This window comes from Camelus ferus, chromosome 12, assembly GCF_009834535.1.
Source record: "Camelus ferus isolate YT-003-E chromosome 12, BCGSAC_Cfer_1.0, whole genome shotgun sequence".
NCBI lineage: Eukaryota > Metazoa > Chordata > Mammalia > Artiodactyla > Camelidae > Camelus > Camelus ferus.
Window position 1 is genome coordinate 30,703,807 of NC_045707.1, and position 22,878 is coordinate 30,726,684.

General features: G+C 32.2%; 1 protein-coding gene across 1 annotated transcript in view; it reads left to right on the forward strand.

Annotated features, from left to right (window-relative positions):
• ABCD2 (ATP binding cassette subfamily D member 2) overlaps positions 1-22,878 on the forward strand; it is a 60,683-nt gene that overhangs the window by 29,585 nt on the left and 8,220 nt on the right. Inside the window, exons 8-10 of the mRNA XM_006184232.3 lie at positions 9,413-9,558; positions 13,229-13,313; positions 22,015-22,140. Of these exons, the coding sequence (XP_006184294.1) occupies positions 9,413-9,558; positions 13,229-13,313; positions 22,015-22,140 (357 nt within the window). The remainder of the gene's footprint in view (positions 1-9,412; positions 9,559-13,228; positions 13,314-22,014; positions 22,141-22,878) is intronic.

Consider the following 22,878-nt stretch of genomic DNA (forward strand, 5'->3'; position numbering starts at 1 on the left):
AGCTCCTGCTATCACTACCCTTTCTTGGTAGAAATATCTGGGGACAAATTTTAACCATAATCTTATTACTGTAAACTTTATGCCCAAATACTTACACTAAGGCCAACAGATCTAAAATAGATTCAGACTTCCCACAATTTTTTTTTTAAATGTAAAGGTAATTGGTACAAATTCCTAGCCATCCTTGACTTTGGAGTCTGAGGAGTAAAATTTAAGAAAGTGAAAGGATTGTATTATAAGGATTGAATTAAATTTGACTAAACATTTTTAAAAAGAAAGAGAAAATAGAACAGAAAAAATGGGAGTGAAATAGCAGGGATATTGTATTTCATCTCTTGTGAAAATTGCTATACTTTGTTCTTTGTCAGTGCGCTACTCTCTCTTTTTGGAACAGTGTTTATTAAAGCCCTGCTATAAGATGCTGTGGAGGACAGACAGTGAATAAAGGCAGAGTCCCTCTCAACGTGTGCTTATGTCTCATTTGGTTATAAACAAAAACATGTAACTTAGCTTTAATAAAAACCTGAATTAGTGCCTCAACAAAGGCAAGAAATGCTATACAAATGTTCAAAATGAGAAAAAATATTGTTGAACAGTGTGTCATTTGACCTGAGTTTTAAAAGTTAGGATTGTAACAATTGTCTTAAATTGAATGTTTCTCCAGTGTCTAAATACATCACAAATGTTACAAATTCAAGTAAGCACAAGTTCATTGTTTTTCTTTTTTGGATACTTCCTTCTAAGCAAGATTGTCTTAGTCCCTCTCCCTCTAAAACACCAAGCTTGAGTCTAATATATAGTCTTAACAGGTTAAATTTTAGAGTGTTAATGCTTCTTGATAAACAGCAAAAGAAGATAGTAATGTTTCTACAACATTCATTATGTTTTTTCTCAGAAGATATTCTGAAATTATAAATAACATGTTATTTATCAGCTCAGTATTTGCTTACTAACTACTTCATTCACAGGGTAGTATATTCAAGTATCATGTTACTTAATCTTCTAGACTAAATGTAAATGCTGCTTAATAAATAAAATAGTTAGGAACCATATTTTAAAATTAAATACAACATAAAAATCCTAAATTTGGCTGTACATGGGAATGATAGCATGACTATTTAAATTGTGTAGAAAATTAATAATGGGTAACTTCTGACTATCTTTTAACGTATGAACAGTACCTATTGATTATGCTCTACATGAGTTAGGCTAAATAGAATATTTTAAATAATTAAATTAGTGTTCAAAGGGATTAGAAACTTTAATACTTTGAGTTGCATAGCAGTTTAAAGCCAGTATTAGTATTCACTATATTTTTGGATATAAATCTTCTGTATTCACTGCCTCTTATTTCAGATTAGTAATATAATATTAACAACATCTACCTCTGATTGGAAAAAACACCCCACTCTTTGATCTTAAATATTTTCTCAGACAATAATTAAAGCTTCTCTAGCATTGTCCCAAATTTATGGGGAATAACAAACTACATTCTTTTATAATTTGCATCCACTTTAAAAACTTTCTGTGTTCTTCAACTGTTTTTCATGGAAGAGCTTATGACTTGAAATCTCATCTTTTCAAAGTGCCAACATTTAATCCATGTTTTCTTTAATGACATTTTACTCATCTCTTTAGTGAGGCTATGTATTTTTAAAATAAAGTGAATTAGTATTGACTTTTATTTTGATAATCTTATGACCTTCTGAGATAGTAGTGAATCCTAGGACATCTTGAGCGAGAGCTGAGCATCTCTGACCTATTGCTTTTAACCCAAGCAATTACTGTGTATTAGTCACTATTCTACAAATATTACACATTTCTAATTTTTCTATATGACAACCCATAAAGTTAGTGTTAGTATCCCTATTTTATAGATGAGAAAATCTGGAGAGGTTGAAGGCCTTCAGCTGATAAATGTTGGAGCCAAGATTTGAACTTAGGTGTGTCTAACTCTAAAGTTGCCTTGTCTTGATTATTACTCACAGCAGGGGACGTGTTTCTGAAAACGTGTAACTCTCTTGCCTCACCTTGCAAGTGAGTATCACCAGTTAAGATTGTTTACTTGATAATGCTTAATCTGTACCAATATCAAGCTATTGTTTGGAAGCAGAGATCCTTATAATGGTTGGGGTACAGGGCAATCCAGGCCAATGGAGCATAAAGTTTAGCACAAGTACTTGGCTGTCATTTACTTATATTAATGTGAAATAAGCCATATTCTTGTATAAAAGTGAAATTCACTTAAACTATTTTCAGATCACTTTCAAATGACAATATGTTCTCTATTCTTTCCTATTCTTCTAAAACCCACTTCTCTATAAAATTTAAAATCATTTCTCAATAATGTTCCCTTAATTTTAAATCAGACACTTCTTGCAGAGATAGTAAATAAGCAAATTTTAATTTTTGTGGCACATTATAGCATACAAAATTATTATTTACCCTTTATGTTGTCAATTAGACAAATCTGGATTTGTTACTGGAACAGCTTTTGCTCTTGTTGAGTCACTGTTGAACAAATCCTCATAAGATATAAGGGAGAAAGGGCATCTGCATGTCTATGTGCAGCACTGGGGGGTGTTCTAAATCTATAGTATGCCTATTGGCCTGTAATAACTATGCAGTGAACGTCTGTTAAATGCTTGCATAATAATGAATGTACTTCTCCACGGATTTGGTTTCTACTGCCAAACTGGTCTGGCTTCTTAGGAAACAGACTATTTTATTGCTTACGCTAGATGTATCACATAATCCTCTTTATGATGGTGATAAATATTTGTCCCTTAACGTGTCCTTTTTAAAAGAAATTATTTTACCAGGAATAAGGTTCAGTAGTATTGCTGTAGCTAATTCACTTCTATTCTTTTGCTTTCTGACTGTTAGACTCAAAGCAAGTAAACTTTGCAGATCTTTGGGCAGTTGGCTGACAGAATTATAAATCATACGCTTTACTGACTCCTGGGTAGTACTCAGCACAGTTCAGCTTTTAAAATTTCCTTAAGGAGATTGATAAATAGAAGCATAACTGCAGCTTTTTATTTTTATTTATTGCTAGGAAAACTGTTGTGGATACTTTTTTTTCATGATTAACTCTTTTATGGGCTAATTAATCATGGAAAAATCTTCCTTTGCATCAAAATTTTCAACATTTCATGAGTCGATTATTAGGTTAAACTGTATAGAATTGCAATTTTTGTAGGTCAAAAGATCAAGTACCAGGAATTTCATATAGTGATCTAACATCATGATACAAACTCTTAACAAAGTTGACTTTTAAGAAGTTTGCAGTCTTATCAGTTTGGGAGTACTTTGATTATTGCAATAACAGTATTCTCATTACTTGAAAACAAACACCGTCCCTGCTCTTAAGAGGCTGTGGTACCTAGAAATATCTTATCCTAGAAATATAATTTCAGTAATAGTAAATATGTCTTTTCAGTTAAGTGGGTTTTTTTTGCACATATTTATTTTAAGAATATTAAGAGTGATTTATTCATTGAGGACTCAAATCTAGTTCCCAATGTTCATGAGAAAAATCTGATGACATGATTGGTCCCAGCATGTACATTTATATGAGTAGCTGGATTTTATGGCTTTTATGTTGCTAACTTATTACTATGGCAACACAGCAGTACGTGGCTGTAGCTTATTCTTAACATCATTTCATGCCTTAAACACCATATTGCTGTACATTTTTTATCAATGTTGTTCACAATTAAATTCTAGATGACTATGAAGTATTTAGCCTTTTGGGTGATCATTCCAGAGACTTCAGGTACAGAGCTAGTATTTCTCAATGTTTTCTCCTGCTTTCTGCTTTGACATTATTAAAGGGGAAAAGAGAGAATAATATATAAATATATGAGTATAAACCCTAATAAATGTCAATATATTTTACCAAACAATCATATATTGTCAGATATTTAACATGGAGAAGTAGAGAGTATAATACAAGCTATAAAAGTACCCTGAGACATTTGTAGTAGACCTATAAAAAGCCATAATCCCTGGAAATGGATATGATCTCAAATAATTTCACCTCAATTTTACTATTATAATTAATAGTTTTAAATATAGATGCACTCAAAGTGATTCCAGATTACAAAGAAAATTTTGATAATTGCTTAAGTAATGGTGATTTAAATTATAATGTGATACCTTTGGGTTTATTCCAATATATTTTCCACAAATTCTAGATTTTACTTAGAGAAAGTAAATTGACACGAGATAGTGTTTCTTTTTCGACATCTACTGATTATAAGCAATCTATGTCTTTTGTTGTTTCTGCTAGGTATGTTGCATGCTCTACTTTCTGATGGGCCAGAGCAAGTAAGCTAATAACATCTGACATGGTAATTGATCTACCTGAAATATTTAAAAGATAATCTGAATAGGTCTACATATCTCGAGAGGAAAGTTTAGTAAAGGGTACTTTAAGTGCTTATCAATTATGTATAGCTGTGGTAGGACTAGAGAAACTTGAGCTAGCTCAAAATGTTAAATTCCAGGCCTTTGAGCTGGAGAAAGGCTCCCATGCAAACTAATCATAGAGACAGCGGATATAGGGTCCTTCATTTTCTTGTGCTTTCAAATAGATTCAGCATCATCCCAAATTTTCTTAAGACAGCCTTTCCAGAGACTTCAGTGGTAACTTTAACTTAATAATAATAGTATGTTAAAATAATTATATTAACAATATCTATTAGAGTATCCTTAGTGCCTGTGTACCTCAATAAATACATATAAAATGTGTTATTTTTACCATTTCACATGATCATAAAATAATAATTGAGAGAAAATGGAAATTTAATAAAGCACTGTTTATTGGTTCCTTAATGAATATATCATTCTATGAAATATTTTTTGTATAATTTCATCAGCATTCTCTTCACATAAATTTTCAAAGTAGCACCTTTCATGCTTTATTAAGTCACTCTGAGTAACAGTAACTCGAATGATGTAGACACATTTGCAGTTCTTCATTTAGTGTCATAAATGTTTATTGTCTGGCATTTTATTTAAATCTTATCCTGATTGAATTAAAAAAAACTTAGTGGTTAAGAATGATGTTTTGTTTTTACTTTTTTAATTTCAAGAATGCATATTCAACATATTATTAGGCTTGTAAACTCAATAAGAAACATTGCAAAAACAAAATTTAATTATAATTGAGTTCTTATGAGATAAATTTTCATGTGTATTTATCAAACAATTGACAGATTGCAGAAGGCATAAATAAATTATAAACATTGATCTTAAAGAAGTGACAAAGTCTTGCTTCTCCAAATTCCTCTTACAAAGAAAATATTTGACAGTCTTGTGCATATTGATACCTTCAAGTTCCCATAAATTGCTCCAATGAATTAAGTGGTGCTCCAGTTACTAAAAGAAATACTTCTGGATACGCTTGAGAAACCTTCTTATGTGCTTACCAAAATATATTCTCTAAAATCTAGATAATTAGGTAGTTATTGTTTATTAATCATTTTGAGAATAATAAAAATTTACTGTGGGATATAAAACCACACGTCTTAGCTTGCTAAATAGAAATTCTCTTGCATCTGCTCTTAAATATTGCCTTTTCACATAGATAGATAACATAAACCTAAGTCGAAATGAACTTTTTTGTTTTCATAATAGTGTATTAAATACTTACTATGTGCCTGTACAGTACTAAGTGCTCTGACTACACTGCTTCATTTAAGCTTTATAAAAACCCACTACTTCATTTCCTCATAATGAATGCAATAAAGTAAGTGACTTTACAGAAAGGTAACTATAACTCAGAATTTGTGTCACATTGCTAGTAAACAGTGAGATCAGGATTCCAGCCCAGAACCATCTCTCCAAAACCCATTCTCACAACCACGACTCTATACCACCATCACTGAAATGTACATATAAAAAATAATTTCATCATATATTGCCAGTTAAGTCTTATGGTGGAATCCTGTAGAAACAGTTCTGAAATTAATGTTCAGGTGTATTTTAATTGCTGTAGTCTCAATTATGTGTTGTGTCATGGCTGTTCTGTAGACTGAATTACACCTGGGGTTTATACCTTAGGAACTGGCATCACTTTGGAAGTTAGAAAAAGTACTGATTCCTAAGACTTCCTTGTATTTCTTCTTCTGAGTAGTCTCAGCTTACTGACTGAAAAATTGTTCACTGGCCTTAGTGGTCAACACTTATTTTATGCTACTGTTATTATTACCAGATATTAATTTAAGATAGTCACATTATTTGAATGCTTAAAATGATAGAAATTTAAAAAAAAATTTTTAATTTAAAAAAATTTTTTAAAAATATGTCTTCAAATCCTTCTCAAACTCTTCCAAAAGATTGAAGAGGAGGGAACACTCCCAAACTCATTCTATGAAGCCACCCTGAAACCAAAACCAGACAAAAACACTAAGAAAAAAGAAAACTATAAGCCAATATCTTTGATGAACATAGATATAAATTCTCAACAAAATATAAGCAAACTGAATCCAACGACATATGAAAAAGATCATATGCTACAATCACGTTGGATTCATTCCAGGGACATAAGGATGGTTTAACACACACAAATCAATCCATGTGATACACCACACCAAGAAGAGAAAGGACAAAAATCACATAAGCATCTCAATAGATGCAGAAAAAGCCTTTGATAAAATTCAGCAACCATTCATGATAAAAGCTCTAACCAAAGTGGGTATAGAGGAAACATATCTCTACATATTAAAAGCTACATATGACAAACCCACAGCCAAGTTGAGTATTACACTCAACAGTGGACAGCTGAAAGCATTCCCAACTGTGGGGACCGTGGGTTGAGCGTGCATTCCAAGGCCAGGGGAGAGGGTGAGGAGCCTCAGGTTGCCTGGGTCCAGCTCACAGGTCAACTGGCAGTCAGATGCTCTTAATTTCCTCCTCCAACAACTTTCCACATTCGAATTTGACCAATTGTCATAATACTATTCTTCATAATAATTTGTTTTTCTCAATCCAGCTTCATACATTGCATTTTTTTGCCATGTTGCTCTAGTTTCTTTTAATCTGAAAGAATTCCTCAGCCATTCTTTGTTTTCTGTGACATTGATATTTGTAATGAGTGCATGAATGCTGTTGTTTTTACTGTTTATTTGTAAAGTCCCTCAATTTGGGTTTGTCTAATAGTTTCCTCATGATACAATTTAGGTTACACTTTTTTTTTTTTTCAGTAATACTACCTGTATTAGTTTCCAAGATCTGTTGTAACCAAAAACTTGGTGGTTTGAAACAACAGAAATTAATTTTCCCACAGTGCTAGAGGCCAGGAGCCTAAAATCAAGGTATTGGCAGGGTCCCCCTCCCTCTGGAAGCTCTACGTGAGAATCTTTTCTTGCCTCTTCCAGCTTCTGGGGGTGCCAGGCATTCCTTGGCCTGTGACCACAAACTCCAGTCTCTGCCTCTGTCTTCACATGACTCTCTTCACTATGTTTTTCCTCTTCTTTAAAGGCACTTATTGGATTTGGGACCCATCTGGTTAATCCAGGATGGCCGTTAGATCCTTAATTTAATTATGTCTGCAAAGACCCTTTTTCCAAATAAGGTCAATATTCACAAATACCAGGGGTTAGGACTTGGGCATATCTTTTGAGCCCCACAATTCAGCTCACTGTCTAACCTAAATGCTGTTGTATCCTTCTCAAAGGATAATATCAGCATACACCAAATATAAACAGACCTAGGAAACAGATTTTTTTTTAATTATGAATTCATACTGATACTCTAATTCCAATTAAGTATTACAGGTTTTTGTCTTGCATTTCCACATTCCACATTTGTATCCTTTTTCTTCCGCAGTGAGAACCCTACTTCCTAACATTATTAAAACGTGTACTTATTTGGTCAATCCTACAACATAAATGAAATAGTTTCAGAATTGCTACACGTATATAACTAGCAACAAGAAACCTGACAAATAAGATTTAAGATGTCTTTGTAGGTCTTTTGGTCTTCAACTGAAATTGTGTAACTAAATTTGAAAGTTACTTGGATCAGTCCCTCCTCCCCCTTCCATGTGGTATTCATTTGATAAACTGTTCAGTTCATTTATTTCTGTTTGTATTCAGATTTAGGGTTTCTCCTTTCATCTTTATTGGTTTAATTCATTTTGAACAATAGCACTTTAACATGATTCTAAAAGTAAAAACTGTATAATAGAAAGGATACTTGGAGAGGTTACTCCGTCCCCTGCCTGTTCTGCCTTGTTCCTCCCATCTCCTATGGATAACTGATTTTATTAGTTTCTGGTTTACTGTGTTTCCTTTTGTAAATAAATATAAGCAGATAAATGTATATCTTCTTATTTTTCTTTCATTTTACATAAAGATGGTATATTACATATCAGTAGTTCTATCAAATGAGAATGGTTTTGTCCTATCTGGAGACTCTTTTTTTTGGGGGGGGGGGGGGTCACTACCGTAATGAATGCTAATAGTATGTAGTGAGTAGGAACCAAGTATGTTGCTAAATCTTATAATACACAGAATAGATCTCAAAAACAAAGGATTATCTGGTTTTATATACCTGTAATGCCACTGTTGAGAAACCCTGCTATTCATATACATTGCACTTGGCTTTTCAGCTTAACAATATATTATGGAAATCACTCTATATCAATTCATGGAGCTCTTCATGTCCTGTTTGATAGCTCATAGTGCAGGTGCTAGAGTTTAGTCAGTCTCCTTTGTATGCGCAGTGAGGCTGTCCTCAATATTTTGCAATTATAAATAACGATGTATTGGATAACCTTACACCCTCTTTTGTTTGTGGTGGTATATTTTTGGAAGTGTATATTCAGAATAAATTCCTAGAGGTGGGTCAAAGGCCAGACTATTGGTTAGCCAAATCCTCTCCAAAGAGTTGTACCATTTTGCATTTTCACAATGGTATAAACGCACCTGTCTCTCTGTAGACTTACCAGCTGAGTGAGTTGTCAAGCTTTTGAATGTCTGCCAATCTGATAAGAAACTCAGTATAGTTTTAATTTGCATTTCTCTTATCATAAATGGTACTTTTTAAAAAGTTTTATTTGTTCATATTGCTGGATCAAAACCTCAAATTTTATAATATTTAACCCAAATAATTTTAGATGTAATACAGAAGCAACTTTTATAAAATACAAGAGAACAAGTATGCGTGTCTATGCTGAAAATATTCTAGTATTTCTTATGGTAACTCTTCTTGTGACTCTGTCTCAATAAAATTTTTACATGCCTGAGAGAGACATACTCACCACGAGATAATACATGTAATCCTAGAAATATGGTATTCAAAGTTTACTCTAGAGTTTTCAGACCACCAGGATGTCACACTGAGTAAACTAATTTTTGAAGTGATTTTGTACTGGGACTCTTATGCACTTTGTGTTTTACAGGCCATATATGTCTCTTGGAAGTCTTCGGGATCAAGTCATTTATCCTGATTCCGTGGATGACATGCATGATAAAGGCTACACAGACCATGATCTAGATTGTATTCTACATAATGTTCACCTCTATCATATAGTTCAGAGAGAGGGAGGTAAAGTCCATCATTCATTTTTTTTTCGTGTATTTAACTTACTTTATTAAAAAAAAAAAGTTTAATTTGAATGTATACTATTGTTGGAGCATAAGCATACAAGTAATGATGGGGTTCACAGCTTTTATTGCTTTTCCATTATTGACATCCTCTTTTCCACTTGTGTTATATTTCACGCAGCACAGTAGGCTTTTTATTAAGTCTGCTGCTAGCATTTGAAAACAGTTTTTTTTCCCCATATTTGAATGGACATGTGTCCCTGAGACCATAGTCAAACTAAATGTATGTAAAATCCAAGACAGAAATAGTCTCCTGTCAAGCTGTCAGCTTACATTAAACATAATCACTTGAGAAGAAGATGTCACAGAACGTTTTTTGTTTTCAGAGCCAGTCTTACAAATACATTTTTTTTTCTTTTCAGGCACCACATAGAGAATTAGATAAAATACAGAAACTTTTGTGCTATAGTTTTTCAATAGAAGACATTTTTGAAAAATTAGGAATAATAGTTATGTATATTAGCTTAAAAAAGAATTGCTTTTAAAAAAAAAGAGAATTTCTTCCAAATAACTGATACCATATAATTTGACAGCCTAGAAAAACTACAGAAATAGCAAGCTAAAATTCTAGGTTTAATTTTGTATGAATTTTATGTTTTATTTTTTAGCCTGTTTACATTGTCAAAAGAAGCAGAGTAGTACAGTAACTGAGCATAAGCTTTGAAGTTGGAGTTCTGGAATCAAATCTTAAATAGCTCTGTTCTCTGTATCTTCAGCTGTAAAGTGGGGGTGAATATCTACCTTATAAAGATTCTGTGGAGATTAAATAAGACTCTATGTGTTTAGAGCAGTGGCACATAGTAAATGCACAAGAATTAATAGCTAAAGATAATAGAACTAGTTATAATATTGATACTATGATATTTTGTCTTTGTGTGATGATGCTTGATATTTTACATAGAAATTTCACATACATTATTTCATTTGATCCTTACAACAAACAAATGAGGCAGGCAAGAGAGGTACTGTTGTATTTATTTGATTGTGTTTGTATTAACATAATTCATAAATGTTACAAATATGGAAAGCAGGTTGTCTTTTTGTTTCATATGGTCAAATTCTTCTCAATTTTTAAACAGCCAGAATAATGGCTGCGTGTTAGTTATGTGTAGGTTATTTTGGCTGCCTGTGAAATCCAATAATCCAAATAGAAATTTATAATAAATATGGGATATTCTGCTCTTTTAGAAGTTATCAAGAAGTTCTAAAACTGTTTTCAATAATATTCCAACCTGAATAATGTAAACTGTAACTGTTGCAGTTTATTGAGAGCTTACCATACAGGATATAACTTATTAAGCAATTTATACTGTCATCTTATTTAATATTTATAACTGCTCAGTGCTGTGGGTTTTTATTAGCCCCTTTTTACAGATGAAATTCAGAAGTTTGGTAGTTTCCCCAGAGGCCCTCAGCAAGTGATAGGGCAGGGATTCTAACACAGATCTGACTTAAAAGTCAATGTTCTGCATTAGGCTGTGCTATCCTATCTCAACTTCCCAGACACAGGAAGAATTGCTATATCCTTATACACAGAAAAATGCCCAGGAAAGCCACTTTACTTTCCTAACCCTTAAAACATGAAACGTGTTTTTAAGCAAAGCAGGAGAGCACTTAAATTTACAAGGACATGACTTATTTTGGAAGAAGCCTGTTGAAGATCAGTTAGATTAGCTAATACTTTGCTTAGAGAAATGCTTTGCTTTAGTAAAAGTTGGAATTTAAAACTGTGTTTCATTCCATCAAAGAGGTAACAAAATAGAAGTGTTAACAAATAGACATGAGCTAAAAGCAGTTTATCTATCTTCAAGAAGCAGGAAAACCATTCAAATCTTAGCTGGCTTAGTCTCACTATTTCAGCATCAGAGGTGATATTATGACTCAGAGTTTTGATTTGTGTGTTCTGTGATCAAGAAATAATTGCCTACTGAAACTCTTGAGTTTAGTGGAACAAATGACATGATTTATTTAAATATGTAAAATGAAAATTTCCTTTGACCCAAATACTTTTCTTTTGTGCCTTCTCAGTTGGCAGGGGGAGGGGAAATGCCAGGCTAGAATATTTCTCCACTGTGTAGCAATCCGAGCCTATTTTTCAAACCCTTACTTATGTTTCATAAATGCTATAAAATTAACTCATAGAGAAACTTTTATTTCAACAGTTTTCACTAGCAGCAAGAACTTTGAATCAGATAGCATTTGGAGATTATTTTCCCCTAATTACATGTTTTTAAATGGATAGAAAATTTTGGAAGTTTGTCCAAAAAAAGTGAACTCTGGTCCCTAGTGAGAAGTAACGTTGGGAAATAGAGAAAATCTTTACAATCCGGTACACAAAAACAATGAAACTCTCACTTATTTTCTTTGCCTTTGACCAACTTTACTTAGAAATTTTAATAAAGGTGAAAATTCAGCTGAGGGAGGAAAATAGAGGGCAAAGAGCCTGAATTTTTTCCAGATGGGAACATTAAGCCTTGAATACTTGGGATCTGGAAGTATTCTAAGTGTGTATGTCAAGTTGTTTGTGTGAGTGTGTGTCGTGTCTTGATAGTCATTTTCCTCTTTGAAAGTCAGGCTTTACCTAGGCTGCTCTGTTTTCCAGTTTCCCACTTCATAAGAATATTTGATGTGACTGTCTGTCTAATAGGCCCCATGGTTTTATTTTTAAGTAACTATTTTTTTCTTGTTACAGAATTAAGAACAGTTTCAAAATAATTTTAAAATCATAAATTTTTCAAATATGATAAAAATGTGTAACTTAGTCTCATAATTTCATTCCCAGAGATGTGTGTGTGTTTATTTACAGAAATGCAATTATAATTTATATATATGTATATGTATTCTTGCTTCCAGTGAAAACTGTTGAAATAAAATTTTCTCTATGACTTAATTTTATAGCACTTATGAAACATAAGTGAGAATTTAAAAAATAGGTCCAGATTGCTACACAGTGGAGAAATGTTTTGGGCTTAATGTTTTTTTCTCCCCCTGCCAACTGAGAAGACAAGAGAAAAAAGTATTTGGGTCAAAGGAAACCTTAATTTTACATATTTAAATAAATCATGTCCTTTGTTCCAGGACAAGTTTTAGTAAGCAATCAAAAATCTGCATATGACTTACAGTAGGCCCTCTGTATCCAAGATTCTTCCATATCTTCGGCCCTGCATTTGCGGATTAAACTAACCACAGACTGGGTAGTACTGCAGCAGTACATGAGAAAACTCATAAAGTGCCAGGCACATGGAAGCCATTTAAGTCAGCCCCTCCCTTACCCTCTGTAGACTTTATAATAGGCCTATGCATGTTTGTTGCTCTTTTCTCCTACCACCCTCCAAAATAAGTATAAGTGTACCAACTCTTTGGAGACATTCAGAAACAAATTTTTAAAGTGTCATTATTTAGAACTCTTAGATGTTTTGTCAATATAAGTAATGATTACCATTAAAAATATCAAATCTAAAACAAAATGAGACTGCAGTTTATCCAAGCATACATTTTGTGAAATATCAGATTCTTTGTATCAGTAACTTAAACTTTTAGGAACCACTTGTCCTGGTAAAAACAGTAACAACTAAAAGAATGCTGTATAAAGTACATATCTTTTTTTAAAGGATGGGATGCTGTTATGGACTGGAAAGACGTCCTGTCAGGGGGAGAAAAGCAAAGAATGGGCATGGCTCGCATGTTTTATCATCGGTAAGTATATTATACTCAAGTAACTACTATCCCATTGTTGGAACCAAAAAACCTTTGGACAGGATTCAGTGTTCTCACCTTTAGTCTAAAAATACCTTCCTGAAAAACTAATGCTTAGAATTTACAGTTTTTTGATTTCTTAGGTTATTTTTTTTATGTGACAGGTATCTCCAAGTATTTTTTCTGTTTCTTTTATATTGAGTAATATTTGATGACAAAATTAAATTTTTATGTGTCCTAGGTTTGAAAGTAAGATTATTACTAATTTGAAAATGTGAATACTATATTACCACTATTATACTTTAGTGAACACAGTAGGTAGGTATTCAGTAATACTTTGGAATTAAATTATTAAATTCAAATTAAATTAACTTTTTTAACTACTCAGTGGCCTATAAAGCTTAATAGTGCTCTGCTTGAAAATCAGAGGCATAACCAATGTAAAAAGGAACCAGCCAGCATGAGTCTTATTGGACTCAGAAATAAAAAGATGCAGGAAATAATTTCTTTTGATAAAACTTTTCTATTTGCAACTAGCTTCATAGCCTTTTGAGTTGAAGGTACTAAGCACGAGGCACTGGAAAGAAGTACTGAAGCTATTCCAATTTGTTCCTCTTGTTTGTCCTATTTGTCTGTGAAAAATAAAATCTCTATTTTTATGTTAAGCCTCTGGGTCACTAATCCCTTTTAATACTTATGCCTTGGGCAAAAAAGACCAAGAGTTATATATATGAATGCCTGAAAGGAGCATAAGCTGGGGCATATGTAATACTCTTGAAGAAGTTGCAGTGGAAGCAGTACTTTTGTAGGGAACTTTTAAAAGCTGATAAGAGCAGAAAAAAATGTACTTATCAAGTAAGCCCCATTAAACACTTAGCAACTAGTTGGCTATCAATTTTTTAAAAATTTTTTATTGCAAAAAAAATTAAAACTTCATCAAAGAAGAGAAAATTGTAAGATGAACTCCACATGCCCATCACACTGATTCAGCAGGTCTAACATTTTACAACACTTGATTTATCTATTTTTAACTTATGAAGCATTTTAAACCAAATCCCCAAATCACAGCATTTTTTCATTAAATGCTTTGTCATCGATCTATGAAGTATTAGGATATTTTCTTATATTTGTAATATACCATAACCATAACTGATAAAATTGATAATTATTTAAAATAATCGAATACCTGGTTCATATTGTTTTCCGATTGTCTCAAAAATATCTTTTTATACTTGGTTTGTTCAAATCAAGACCTAAACAAATTTTACATATTGAATTTTTTTATTATATATCTCTTAATTATTTTTTAATTTAAAAAGTCTGTTTTTCCCTAGCTCTGCCATGCCTACCAGTCTTTTATGCAATTGGCATGTTTAAGAAACCGAGTCAATTGTCCTATAAGAATGTCGTCCTTTCTAGATTAATCTGATTGCTTCCTCCTGAGGTCCCTTTACCTCTTTTTTCCAGTCTCTTATTTTTCTTGTAAACTGGAAATTAGAGCTAAAAGCTTGATTATATTTAAGTTCAGACTTTCTGGTAAGAATATAGCATATAGTATTTTTCATTGAAAAAAGAATGTATCATTTCAGCAACTTTATTAAAACATGATATATAATTAAATATTATATATATAACATACATAATAAAAATATGTGCTTATTTTATAAAAGTAGAACACTTAGATAAATAAAAAGAAGAAAAAAACTCTTTTCTCACTACCTATAACACAAAATTTTGGTATAGTTTTTTCTTTATTTTGGTATATAAAAGTTGGTTGTTATTTTTTTAATGTAACTATTTTCATGAAGTATATTACAGTTTATATATATATTATCATGTGTGTTATTAAGTAATAGCTAGCCAGTGTTTGCTTATTTTTATTATTATTATTAAACATTTATGTACCAAATACACAGACCTTAAGTACATAATTCAGTGACTATATTACTATTATTTTTCATTGAAGTAGTTGATCTACAGTGTTGTGTTAGTTTCTGGTGTACAGCATAGTGATTCAGTTATACATATATGTAACCTTTTTTATATTCTTTTTCATTATAGGCTATTATAAGGTATTGAACCTGGTTCCCTGTGCTATACAATAAGACTTTGTTTTTTTAATCTATATTATATATAGTAGTTTTTCATCTGCTAACCCCAAACTTCTAATTTATCCCTGCCTCCTCTTTCCCCTTTGGTAACCATAAGTTTATTTTCTATGTCTGTGAGTCTGTTTCTGTTTTCTGAATAAGTTCATTTGTGTCATTTTTTGGATTCCACATATAAGTGATATCACATGATATTTGTCTTTCTGTGACTTACTTCACTTAGTATGATAATCTCTAGGTCCATCCATGTTGCTGCAAATGGCATTATTTCATTCCTTTTATTGTTGAGTCCATATCTTCTTTATCCAATTATCTTTCCATAGACATTTAGGTTGCCTCCAGGTCTTAGCTGTTGTAAATAGTGCTGCTACGAACCTTACATATATCTTTTGGAGTTTTTTTCCAGATATATGTCCAGGAGTGGGATTGCTGGCTAAGTGGTAACTATTTTTAGTATTTTAAGGAACCTCCATACTGTTTTCCATAGTGGCTGCACAAAATTACATTGACATCAGTAGTGTTGGAGGTTCCTTTTTCTCCACACCCTCTCCAGCATTTACGGTTTGTGGACTGTTAATGATGACCATTCTGACTGGTGTGAGGCAACAACCTCATTGTAGTTTTGATTTGCATTTCTCTGACAATTAGCAGTGTTGACGTCTTTTCATGTGCCCATTCATGTGCTCCATCTTCTTCACTGGAGAAATATCTGTTTCGGTCTTCTGCCCATTATTTGACTGTGTTGTTTGTTTTTTTGCTATTGAGTTGTATGAGTTGTTTTCATGTTCTGGAAATAAACCCTTGTCAGTCACACTGTTTGCAAATATTTTCTTGCATTCCGTAGGTTGTCTTTTCATTTTGTTTATGGTTTCCTTTGCTGTGCAAAAGCTTATAAGTTTGATTAGGTCCCATTTGTTTATTTCTGCTTTTATTTCTATTGCCTGGGTAGACTGCTGTAGGAGAACATTGCTAAGATTTATGCCAGAGAATGTTTTGCCTATGTTCTCTTTTAGGAGGTTTATAGTGTCTTATGTTTAAGTCTTTAAGCCATTTTTTTTCCTTTAAAAATTATTTATTCATTTATTTACTTGTAGAAGGAGGTAATTAAGTTTATTTAGTTATTTAGTTATTCTTGTGTGTGTGTTCTAGGCACTGGGCTGGGGATTGATTGATTGATTGATTGATTGATTTGTAACTTTTTTTATTGAGTTACAGTCATTTTACAATGTGTCAAATTCCAGTGTAGAGCACAATTTTTCAGTTATACATAAACATACATATAGTCATTGTCACATTTTTTTTTCTCTGTGAGCTACCACTTTAAGCCATTTGAGTTTATTTTTGTGTGTGGTGTGAGGGAGTGTTCTAACTTCACTGATCTATATGTAGCTGTCCAGCTTTCTCAGCACCACTTTCCAAAGAGACTGTCTTTTCTCCACTGTATATTCTTGCCTTCTTTGTCAAAGATTAATTGACTGATGGTCTGTGGGTTTATTTCTGGGCTCTTCATTCTATTCCATTGATCATCTGTTTGTTTTTGTGCCAATACCATGTTGTTTTGATTACTGTAGCTCTGTAATATTGTCTGAAGTCTGAAAGAGTTATACCTCCAACTTTGTTCTTTTTCTTCAGTGTTGTTTTTACAATTTTGGGTCTTTTGTGATTCCATGTCAATTTTAGGATTATTTGTTCTAATTCTGTAAAACATGTCCTGGGTAATTTGATAGGGATCACGTTAAATCTGTAGATTACCTTGGGTAGTATGGCATTTTAGCAATATTAATTCTTACAATCCAAGAGCATGGGATATGTTTCAATTTCTTTAAATCATCTTCAATTTCCTTTATCAGTGTTTTGTAGTTCTTAGTGTATAAGTCTTTCACTTTGTTGGTCAGGTTTATTCTTAAGTGCTTTTTGATGTGATTTTAAAAGAAACTATTTATTACTTTCCTTTTCTGGTATTTCATTATTAGTGTAAAGAAGTACAACAGACCTCTGTGTGTTAATCTTGTATCCTGCTACCCTGATGAATCCATTTATCAGTTCTAGTAGTTTTTGTGTGGAGTCTTTAGGGTTTTCTATATATCGTATCATGTCATCCACATATAGTGACAATTTTACCTCTTCCCTTCCAATTTGGAAACGTTTTATTTTTTTTTCTTGCCTGATTGTTGTGGGTAGGACTTACAATACTATGTTGAAATAAAGTGGTGAGAGTGGGCATTCATCTCTTGTTCCAGATTTTAGTGAAAAGACCTTCAGCTTTTCATCATTGAGTATTATGTTGTCTGCAGGTTTGTCATAAATAGCTTTTATTATGTTGAGATATGTTCCTTCTATACCTACCATGGTAAGAGTTTTTATCATGAATGGATATTGAATTTTATCAAATACTTTTCCTCTATTTCTGCATCTATTGAGATGATCATGTGATTTTTGTCCTTTCTTTTGGTGATGTGGTGTATCATATTGATTGATTTGCGTATATATTGAACCATCCTTGTGTCCCTGGGATGAATCCAACTGATTTTGATGTCTGATGTTTTTAATGTATTGTTGGATTCAGTTTGCTAATATTTTGTTGAGAATTTTTGCATCTATGTTCATCAGTGATATTGGCCTGCAATCTTTTTTGGTAGTGTCTTTGTCTGAATTTGGTATCAGGGTAATGGTGGCTTCATAGAATGAGTTTGGGAGTGTTCCCTCCTCTTCAGTCTTTTGGAAGGAGGGGTATCAGTTCTTTGTCTGTTTGGTAAAATTCCGTAGTGAAGTCATCCAGTCCTGGACTTTTGTTTGCAGTGAGTTTTGTTTTTTTGTTGTTTTTTTTTTTTTATTACAGATTCTATTTCACTTCAAGTAATCAGTCTGTTCAAATTTTCTATTTCTTCTTGATTCAGTTTTGAAGGACTTTATATTCCTAAAAACTTATCCATTTCTTCTAGATTGTCCAATTTGTTGGCATATAATTGTTCATAGTATTATCTGTGTTTTTTTGTATTTCTGTTGTATCAGTTGTAATTTCTCCTCTTTCTTTTCTTATTTTATTTATTTGGGTGCTCTCTCTTTTCTTATTGGTGAATCTAAGCCAGAGATTTGTCGATTTTGTTTACTCTTTCAAAAAACCAGCTCTTAGTTTTATTGATTTTTTCTATTTTCTTTTCAATCTCTATTTTATTTATTTCCTCTTTGCTCTTTGTTATTTCTTTCCTTCTACTGACCTTAGGTTTTGTTTGCTCTTCTTCTTCTAGTTCTTTTAGGTGGTAGATTAGGTTATTTATTTGAGATTTTCCTTGTTTTTTGAGGAAGGCCTGTATTGCTACAAACTTCCCTCTTAAGACTGCTTTTGCCATACCCCATAGATTTTGTATGGTTGTGTTTTCACTGTCATTTGTCTCAAGATATTTTTTAATGCCTTCTTTGATTTCATTGTTGACTCATTGGGTTTTTTTAGTAGCGTGTTTTTTAGTCTCCATGCAATTATCTTTTCCTTGTTTCTCTTTCTGTGGCTGATTTCTAGTTTCATGCTGTTGTGGTCAGAAAACATACTTGAGACCATTTCTATCCTCCTAAATTTGATGAGACTTGTTTTGTGTCCTAGTTTGTGGTCTATTCTAGAGAATGTTCCGTGTGCACTTGAAAAGAATGTATATTCTTCATTTTTTTGATGTAATTTCATGAAAATATAAATTAAGTCTAACTGTTCTATTATGTCATTTATGATCTCTGTTGCCTTATTGATTTTCTATCTGGAAGATCAGTCCAATGATGTTAGTGGGGTGTTAGAGTCTCCTACTATTGTATTCCTGTCAATTACTCCCTTTATGTCTGTTAGTATTTATGTATTTAGGTGCCAATTCAATGACTTTTGGTAAATTTATTTACATTATGTAAACAACACCCCAATTAAGATAAAGAATGCCTCTATCACCCTATAAGTTCCCCCATTTTCAGTCATATCTCCCCATCGGTGATTTCTGTTCTGATTTCTATCCTCATAAATTAGTTCTTCCTGTTCTACAACTTCAAATAAATTAAGTCATACAATATATATTATTTTTGTGTTTCAGTTGATGTTTTTTAATGAGAAAAATTATTGTGTAATAACATGATATTTGTAATAATGTACATGGTTAGTTCAAGAATATGGGAAGCTAAAGAAGTATAAACCAAACTTTGCTAACTCAGAATTTTTAGTTAAGCATATTGTGGAATGCCCTTTCTCAGATGTGTGGTATGGTTCAAGAGCAGACTTTACAATTTGACATTTATGACCAGCTGTTACCCACTATCACCCTGAATTTGTTTAAGCCTTGTCCATAAATATTCAGTAATGTGATCACCAGCATAATTGGTGAAATATAATATGACACAATGTAAAATGTGACCATAAATTTCTCACTGTTTCAGTGTGTTGATAAAAAAAACACACTGTAAGAAAAAGCAAGAGGCATTTATGATAGCCTAAAGAGATTTTACATACCTATAACTTAAAAAAAATGCTTGATACTTGTGAATCTAAAATATTTTGGATATAATGTGTAAAGACTGAGTAAAGGTCAAGTTATTAAGTATATCAGTGGAAAGAATTTAGTGATCCATAGGAAGATCAATGAAGATAAGCAAGGTGAAGAGCAGAATCTATTGAGAAAAAGTAAAATGAAACAGAAATATTGAATCTAGTGAAAGAAATATATAATAATAAGAAGCTACCTCCCCTCATCCTCAAAGGAGTAATAAGATTTGAGTTGTAATGTGAAAGATTTGAGCTTACTGAAATGGAGATTTGTCAAGGAGTATTAAGTATCACAATAGTAAACTCTTTTGAGAGGATCTTAATTTTAATGCTTAAAGAATGATCAGAAAAGTCCCATTTTATATGGAATAGTTTACATCCTTCTTGAGGCTCACTCTCCTGATGACATAACAAAAGAAAAAAGGAAAATCTGAGAAACAATATTATGTAATGTTTTACTTGGGTATATATGTTCCAGATTACAAGCTAACGCTTAATATATTTAAGTATGTGCACACACATACACAGGCATGCACACCAGTCCCACCAAGGAAACAGAAATATTCAATACATCTTACATAGGCTAAACTAGGGGTTTCTATGACAACAGAGTATATGAAATATGCTTTTTTCTAATTCTAAAATGTCATCTCTTCTGTTTAGCTCTAAGCTCTCTAAAAAGTAAGACACATTACAGTAAGTAACTTAAGTACTAGAAAGAAGTTTATACAAAAAAAGAAAATTTTATACCCAATCTCTCTCTTCTAGATTTCCTTTTCTTCTCCCTCTTTTCCACTTATAGTCATCAACTCTGAGAGAAAGAAGTAATGCTTAATACTTAAACCATAACAGTTACCAAAAGACAATCAGCAAAACTACTGCTGTCGTGGGGAACGTATGGTGATCTTTTAGTTCTTTGCATGGAGAGCAGTTATTAAAACGAATGGAGTGTTAAAGTTGCCTTTAGATAATATAGTAATTATACTCCTGTATCTGTTACCCTTTACTACACTCCCTCCAACAGGTAACAGGATCCTATTAATGAACAAATCTATCATAGAAAAACAAACAGTTTGCAGTCCTAAATAATTATTTATGCTGAAATTACTACTGGTTTTGATTTTTAGCTCTTCATTGCTATTTATTTTAAAAAATCAAAATATCTTCATGGAGGAAATTTTCCTGATAAACACTTAGTGCTGATTTTCAACCCTGAAGTAAACAATAAATTGTAGTGTATGAGTTGACCTTTGGCTGCATTCACAAAGCTAAGTCACATTACTGAGTACCAAATATATGCCTAAAGTCCAGACAGGCTTGAAAGAAGACAGGCAAAGAAAAAATAAAGGTAAAGAGCAGGGGAGTGAAAACGAAAGAAAGAGTAAATAAACAGAAGCAAATGGCGGCAAGTTATAAGTGCCTCTGACAGTAGTAGACATTCATCCCCAAAGTAAAAATTGATCTAGGAAAAAAAAAAAAACTATTAAGTACAATCAGAAAAATATTTGAGTTCTTCCCCTAAGAAATTTGTCTCAATATTAGCAGGTTAAATACCTACTCTAAATTTGTCAGTTTATAGGCATACTTAACTTTGCAGAGTCTTGGATCAATGAAATTCCAATAGTGATCAGGTACTCACATTGTTGATAAAATTATCTTCTCAATAAATCTTTGCTAACACAATTGTGATCTGTTTGATAATTAGGTACAGTAATGCATTTTTCATGGAGTTATTCAGAACCTTGTAACTAAGAATGAACCTGTCTTCTGCAGGAAAATGCATTCAGTGGCCTGCCCATCTTTCCAATTCTTCAAACTCATGATTCACTCATCTGCATAACAATAAAGCTTATTTTATTGTGAGAAGGTATCAGAAAACCTATTTAAAATCTAAGAATATGATATTCTAGTCCAAAGAGGGGGAGAATGACTGCTTTTCTGCTTTAATATATATCATCTTTATAATGTCACATACTCTTTTGCTCCTTTGAAGTTGTTTAACATTGCAACTCATGTTACCAAGTAAAGATTTGTAATTCAAATATGAAAATCATTAGTTTATTTGTGCTTATTTTTTAAGACCAAAATATGCATTGCTGGATGAATGCACCAGTGCTGTCAGCATTGATGTTGAAGGAAAGATATTTCAGGCTGCAAAAGGGGCTGGGATTTCCTTACTTTCTATAACACACAGGCCTTCTCTTTGGTAAGTGTTTCCAATGCTAATTTGTGACAGACAATTTTTCTTTACATTTCTTAAAGAATAACTTTGCTAAACTTTTCACTATACAGCATGAGACATTTCACTTATTTTCCACCTGTATTTCTGTTAAGGTTAAACTATGTCTAAAAGTAAAATCACTCTCAAGGTGAAGGTTGAAGTTCTTATGTTTGATAACTCATGACAGAGATTAATAATCTTTTTCTTACACCTTTGAGTAACTATCTTTAGGGTTATAAGTTTTTCAAAAATTTGATCTCCCATTAGGTGGAAACTTACAAACAAATTAAATTAAAAATAATGTATTTCTATGTCAAGGGAAAAATTAAAATGTGAAAATACTGCTATTAAAATATGAGAGCCAAAACAGAGATTACAGAAAAACAAAAGATATTCCAAACCTAACATTATAACATTAATGTCTTGTTTGAAAACTATCATCATATTCCAAAAATTCTGAAAAGAAGTAGAAAAATCCTGTGATTTTTTTTTAAACTGAAAATAGTCATAATTCCATAACATGTACTGGGAAAGAATATATTTATATAATTTTACATTAGTTCTTTCTTTTAAATTAAATTTTTCAATCCAGGAAAAAGAAATACCACAACTTGTACCCCTAAGTTGGAGAAAACACAGGGGGAGAAAAAGCTTATTTTGGTTTTGTTTTAGGGAAAAATGAACAAAAATGTTTTATAAATAATATTTCATAAAACCTAATGG